This window comes from Saccopteryx leptura, chromosome X (assembly GCF_036850995.1).
Source record: "Saccopteryx leptura isolate mSacLep1 chromosome X, mSacLep1_pri_phased_curated, whole genome shotgun sequence".
Taxonomy (NCBI): Eukaryota; Metazoa; Chordata; class Mammalia; order Chiroptera; family Emballonuridae; genus Saccopteryx; species Saccopteryx leptura.
In genome coordinates this window covers 33,926,473-33,933,385 of record NC_089516.1, presented here as the reverse complement: position 1 = coordinate 33,933,385, position 6,913 = coordinate 33,926,473, and the positions used below count along the sequence as shown (strand labels likewise).

Genomic DNA, 6,913 nt, shown 5'->3' with positions numbered 1-6,913 from the left:
ATTCAAACTGCAAGACTTATATGTCACGTTTCCTGTGATGCGTCCTAGCCCCGGTTTCTGTGGGCTGAGCTCCACTCCAGGGGTCCTCGCATGTTGTCAGGTCAGAAGCAGCCCAGAGGGTTTTCTTCCCTCACAAGGCTTTGTTTTATCTCAGAGTGCCTTGTTTTCATCCAGAAATATGATTTGCTCTCGGCCTCTCCCTGGGACACAATATGTGGTTCATGGTTTTGAAAGAATTAGAGGAGAAAACCGGTTTTGGCATTCTAGTTGCAAAGATAAGGCAGTTCTTTGGATTTTAGCCTGTGCTTTGCCAGGAAGCTCAGGACATAAGGAGGAAGTCGTGACTTATTAAACTCAATATAAAACACAAATTCTGGGAAATAATAAACGTGTGTCAGTAACAAAAACTGGGAAAAGTCATTGCCAATTCAGAAAATTACTGACTTCGTGAAGTAGTGGTAGAGATTGTAGACAGTTTAAGTTAAATTGCAAAGGCCAGAAAGGATCATGTTTGAGAGGTTGGGGAGATTATGAAATGATTGTTACCCTAATGAAAGATTCGCTTTTATTAAAGGATTAATCACTTATATGGCTGTAAGCATGAATGTTTTAGGCAACAAAGGGTTAGATCTCTTAGTTGGGTGGGCATACTATGAATTGAACCCTGTAAATGCAGCACTGCATTAGAGTAGAGGTGTTGTAATCTTTTGAATGTTTTTGCTAATCGTTTTGCCCACTAAATTATAAATGTAGAGTGATAGGAACTTATCAGCAAAGAGTACCTCCTTTTCCCTTACTAGGATAATTAGAAACCTGCCTGCTCTGAAATGTGTTCAACTGACAGTGGCCTTTTATTGAAATATACTCAAATTACAAAGTACATTTTGTAATACAAATCTAAAAATATATTAATTTCTACTCATGTAATAGTGAAGGGAAAAATCCTTCAAAGATTTAATAAAAATCTTTTTTTTTTTTTTTTTTTTTTTTTTTTTTTTTTTCCGAGAGAGAGGCAGGGAGAGAGATAGAAGCATCAAGCTGCTACTGTATGTGTCCTGACCGGGGAATCGAACCGGCAGCCTCCGCCCTCCAGTACTATGCTCCGGAGCTGTCTGGCCAGGGCTGAACTTTTATTGATTTTTAGAGAGACAGAGTGAGGAAGGAACAGAGAAGGGAGGAGGAAGGGAAGCATTTGTTGTTCCACTCAGTCATGCATTTTTTTTTTTAACAGGGACAGAGAGAGAGCCAGATACAGGGACAGACAGACAAGAACGGAGAGAGATGAGAAGCATCAATCATCAGTTTTTTGTTGTGACACCGTAGTTGTTCATTGATTGCTTTCTCATATGTGCCATGACCGCGGGCCTTCAGCAGACTGAGTAACCCCCCGCTCGAGCCAGTGACCTTGGGTCCATGCTAGTGAGCTTTTTGCTCAAGCCAGATGAGCCCGCACTCAAGCTGGCAACCCCAGGGTCTCGAACCTGGGTCCTTCCGCATCCCAGTCCGCCGCTCTATCCACTGCGCCACCGCCTGGTCAGGCTCAGTCATGTATTTTTTGGTTGCTTCCCATGTGTGCCCGGACTGAGGATCCAAACCGCAACCTTGCTATTTCAGGACAACACTCTTTTTTTTTACAGAGAAAGAATCATAGAGAGGGATAGATAGGGACAGGCAGGAATGGAGAGAGATGAGAAGCATCAATTCTTCATTGAGGTTCCTTAGTTGTTCATTGATTGATTTCTCATATGTGCCTTGACCAGAAGGCTACAACAGACCGAGTGACCCCTTACTCAAGCCAGCGACCTTGGGTCCAAGCTGGTGAGGGTTTTTTTGCTCAAACCAGATGAGCCTGCGCTCAAGCTGGAGACCTCGGGGTCTCGAACCTGGGTCCTCCGCATCCCAGTCCGACACTCTATCTACTGCGCCACCACCTGGTCAGGCTAGGACGACACTCTTAACCGACTGAGCTAACCGGCTACAGCCATAAAAATCTTGATCGAAGGTTATGTGATTCATTTTGGAACTTTTAAGAACTTTTATTACTGCATGAGAATTTTTATTTCAGAACCATGTGTGTGTGGTAGCCAACCTAGAATATGGCTCCCAAGGGTGCCTGCCTCCTGGTGTTTCCGCCCTTGGATTGTCCTCCCACAGTGTTCCAGGGTTGGTCCGTGTGACCAATAGAACACAGCTCAAGTGATGGTATATCACTTCTGAGGTTAAGCTACAAAAATGTTTAGCTTCCATCTTGGGCTTTCTCCTCTCTTTTGGAACACCTGCTGTGGGGGAAGTGTGTTGTAAGCACAGCCCAGTGGCCAACATGATGGAACCGAAGCCTGCAAATTGTGTTTGGAAGTGGGAGTCTCTAACCCCAGGCAAGTCTTCAGAAACTGCAGCCGCAGTGGGCAGCTAAGCAACCCTTAGCCAGGGGCATGTACCCAGCTAAGCCATTCCCATTCCTGACCCTCAGAAATTGTGTGAGATAAGTATTTGTTGTTGTTTTTATTTTAAATACTTCTTTAAAGCTAAGTTTGGGGGTGATTTGTTATACATTGATAGATAACTAAATACACTGTAATTTTCCAGCGTTTGCTCCCCCGCCATGTAGAATGAAATGCAGAAACTGCCTATGAGGACTTCTGCTTAGATGCCACCAAAGATAAAGGGAAATCTTCCAGAGTTCCTCTAATGTGCCTGTCTTATCTAAATCCCGGTAATTTCATGTCTTTGCATTTGAAATATTTAACAAAAGCGGTGTTTAAGCAGTCTTAAACACATACATTGGGGGTCCCCAGTAGACCACCCTGGAACTTCTTGCATCCTCCAGAGGTAGTGGGAGATTTGGGGTCAACTCCTTGCGGGTGCCCTTAGCTGCAGAATGGCCTCACAACCACAACCCCACCGTCTCTTTTCCCTGCTCCCCTACTCCCTGGTTTAAGAAACCTCCATAGCACCTGTGAGATTCCTAGAGGGATATTCTGGGCTGATATTGTTGATCGCAGACCCTCACCCCCAACCATAGCTAGTGTTCAACACACGGTGATAGGTTAACCAGCTTTACAAACTGCCATTTCCCCCATCTTTAGGCACGAGGAAAAGAGGAAAGGATTATGATTTTGTCATTTTTATTTTCTAGTACAGGGTTGACAGCAACCGACCTCATAGTTGTTTATCAACTGTTTCCATGGAAGATTCTATAATTGTTCTGTCACCAAGAGATTCTAGATTCTCTTAATCAGAATTCCTTAAAAGTCTAAACTGAATTTCACTGAGTTCATTTAAACTCACTTCTAAGTATTTCCATCTGTAGTTATAGTCCCAGACTGTGTGTGTGTGTGTGTGTGTGTGTGTGTGTGTGTGTGTAAAGAGATTTGTGGCTCTACCAAGTTTTAAAAGCCATGTGTGGTAAGCATCTTTATTTGTCCTGGACACCCAAAACAAGTAACAAAAACATGTTCCCAAGAGAGTTTTAATAAAATAAAAGCAACGAGCTAGGTAATTTAAAGTATCTTTCATTCAAACAGTCTTTCTTCCCCATGTAAAACTAACCCTCAAGTTGCAGGTCCCATGAAGAAAAGCCCAACCAATCTACCTCCCTCACCCTCTACGAAACATTTTATTTTCAGGTCAAGAAAGAGGCGACACTCAGTTTCAGTTTTGTATTACTTTCTATCTTTTATTAACCAAACTGCAGGTTTAAATGAGATTTGCATTGTTTTAGAGTCAAAGCCAAGCTTTTCAGTGGTCTTTTCTTTAGGAAGAATAATAGTTCAGTGCTTGGAAGCTGCAAAGATTCGACAGGGCCATTTCAGCCAGTCAGTAAAAATCTCATTTCGAGGACTGCAGATTGGGGCTGGTGGCCACCTAATCATAGTGGCAGTCGCAGGTTGTGGTGTCGGTGTCAGTGTCCCCGGCGGCGGCGGCGGCGGCGGCGTTGGTGTTGGCGGCGGCATCGACACCGGCATCGGCAGCAGCAGTCTTCTCAGCGCCACCTCCGTAATGATAGGTTAGGTAGCGTTTCGCCTGCACACTCTGCACCACCACGTTGGTGCCGTGACATGCCATCAGCAGTAAGTTTCGAGGCTGTACGCGGTAAGCGAAGCGCATGAAAGCCATCGAGTAGAAGATGAGCGCCATGGTCATGCGGCCGCTGATGATATCCGGCGACGCCTCCATGTCCTTCAAGGCAGCCAGCGGTAGGCCCCAGTTGCCCATGGGACCCCAAAAGTGGGTGCTGGTCACATAATCCCGGAACTCCTTGGTCTTCATGTAGTCCCTCACCTTCCGCCACAGTGCCACTATCGCCACCATGATCGCGGAGTCTTGGGAGCAACAACGGATGAACAGCCAGCTCACAATGCCCTGGAGCTCACAGACCGGAAGCCACAGCCTAACCGGATGTGACATCATCTGCCCGTGGCCTCACGCCTTAGCTTAACTGCCTAAAGTGCGACAGCATGTGCTGCTGCTGTTGCTTCCGCTGCAGCAGCTGCTGTGTGTGCACGCGTGCGCATGCAGATGGGCGCACCCACACGCGTCTGCCTTGTGGGGTGGGATTGTGGCCTCTCTTTCGAGCCTTCAGTGACTTGTGTTACTTCCGGGGCAGAAGAGCAGCCTCTTCCTTGTGCCTTTACATGACTGCCGTAAAGTGCATCGGACGTACAGGACGCTGTCGTGAGTGGCTTTGGGAAGCCAAGCATGGCCCTGTCCTTGTGCCTTCCTTCGTGTGTGTACCTGAAGTGTGTAGAGTGTGTGTGTGTGTGTCTGTGTGTGTGTGTCCCTCTAGCAAGGTGGAACCACAGCCTTGTCATTTGCACCCATCATGCGGTGGCCACCACGCAGGAAAGTGAGGGTTCAGCTGCTTGCTTCTCCGTTATACAGAAGGAAAGTTCGCTTGTTTTGTTTAGTCCATGGGCAGTATTGACTAGATGCTGATAAAAAATTCTTCAACCAGGTAAAGAATTTTAGTCCTTACACAATTTGCGAGAGTATTACTTGCAAACTTAGTGACAGTTCACCCCTAAGTATTCCGGCATTTGGTTCCTAACAAAGACATTTTCCTAACTGAACCACAATACAATAATCCAGTCAGATACAGTGCTGTTACCTAATATGCAGTACATATTTAAGTTTTACAGTTTTATGGCTCTTTTTTTTCTTGTTGGGGTGGGGCAGATTCAGGATGCAATCAAGATTGACATTCATCATCTTTTTTAGATCAACCTTCCTTAATCTAGAAGAGTTCTCCAGTGTTCTTTGTCTTTAGTGACATTGGTATTTTTTAATGGAACAAGTCAGTGGTTTTCCAAAATATTCTTAATTTGGATTTGTCTGTTTCCTCATAATTAGATTTAGGTTAGACATTTTTTTTGGCAGGAATACTACACACGTGATGTTGTGTCCTTAATGCATCACAATGACAGGCACTTTGTTCCATCATTGTAGATATTAAGTTTGATCATTTGGTTAAGGAGTTGTGTGCCAGGTTCCTGCATTGTAAAGGCTCCTTTTCCCTAATCAACATAATCCAGGGGGAGCCTGTTTGAGAGTCTATGGATATTCTCATCTCCAACAGTCTTTCACCTACTAGTTAAAGTTCGTTGATGAAAATTCTTAATGACAAAACCAATTATTATTTTCCTGGTGTTTTCTACTTTTTCCAGTAAAAATAATAAATGTTGAAAAGTAATTACACTGAAATATTAATACTTGAGTGATTTATAAACAAGCACATTGTACTTTTACAAACTATTGCATTCATTATGTTCATTTACATCCCAAATATTTCACAAATATAGCTTAAAAATATATAGTATAGCCATTCCTCAAAAGGAAAGCAGCATAATTCTTAGATAACCCTTCTAAAATAGTAGGATTCCAAATATAGATGACTGGTATACTCTTCGAATTAATAAGTCAGCAAGCATGGATTGAATGCATTTTAGGCCTATACTGCTAGATGTCCCAATGTCCTAAAGGAAATGGAAGTTACTACTCCTTGTCCACAGAAGCTTTCAGTACTTGTAGTTCCTCTCACTTGGATTGTTACTTGGTTTCAGTTACGTATTGCTGCATAACAAGTCACCCCAAAACTTAGTGACTTACAACAACAATCCTTTATTTTACTCATAAATTTGCAATTTGGGCTGGACTCAATGGGGGACAGCACATCTGCTCCATGAACTGCCAGCTGGGGCAGCTCAGCTGGAGGCTGCAAGATTTACTCTCAAAATGGCCCACTACATGGTTGACAAGTTAATTCTGGTGTCTGGTTAGGAGCTTAGCTGGAACTCTTGGTGAGCAAGTCTCAGTTCCTCTCCATGAGCTGCTTGTTCTTCCTCACAGTACAGTGGCTAAGCTCCAAGAACAAGTGAGTGAAGAGAATCAGACAGAAGCTATGTGGTAGGCAGAATTCTAAGATGATCCCCAATGACCCTCTGAGAACTCAGTTTAGCCAACGCCTTCATTTTGGCCTCATGAGACCCTGAGCACAGAGTCCAGCCATGCTATCTGCAGAATTCTGACCTACAGACTGTGAGCTGATAAATGGGTATTGTTTTAAGCCGGTAAGTTTGTGGTCATCTGTTGTGCAGCAATAGAAAACTAATATGAGCTCTGTTGTCTTTTATGATCTAGCCTCAAGTCACGTAACATACATCACTTTCTCCAGTCACAAGCATACCCAAATTCAATGAGAGGGGACATAGACTCACCTCTCAAGGGCAGGAATGTCAAACTAAGAGCATGTGGGATGGGAAATATTGTGGCCATCTTTGGAAAATACAGTTTACTGTATTACTTAACTTGAAATCACATAATTATATAGCATCGGAGTTAAAAGGATCTTATAGATTATCTGTCAGATGCAGATGATAGTCGTATTTACCTCCCAGCAGTACAGAATTGTGAGATT

The 6,913-nt window shown here is 43.8% G+C and overlaps 1 protein-coding gene across 1 annotated transcript; it reads right to left on the bottom strand.

Annotated features, from left to right (window-relative positions):
* Positions 1 to 3,864: 3,864 nt before the first annotated feature.
* Positions 3,865 to 4,388, bottom strand: MPC1L (mitochondrial pyruvate carrier 1 like). The gene has a single exon (XM_066357776.1). The coding sequence runs from the start codon at positions 4,309 to 4,311 to the stop codon at positions 3,865 to 3,867; it is 447 nt and encodes a 148-aa protein (XP_066213873.1). The 5' UTR covers positions 4,312 to 4,388.
* Between the last annotated feature and the right edge of the window lie 2,525 nt (positions 4,389 to 6,913).

Excerpts from the sequence above, each read along its gene's own strand:
- MPC1L (XM_066357776.1), bottom strand. The coding sequence starts at position 4,311 with ATGGTGGCGATAGTGGCACTGTGGCGGAAGGTGAGGGACTACATGAAG.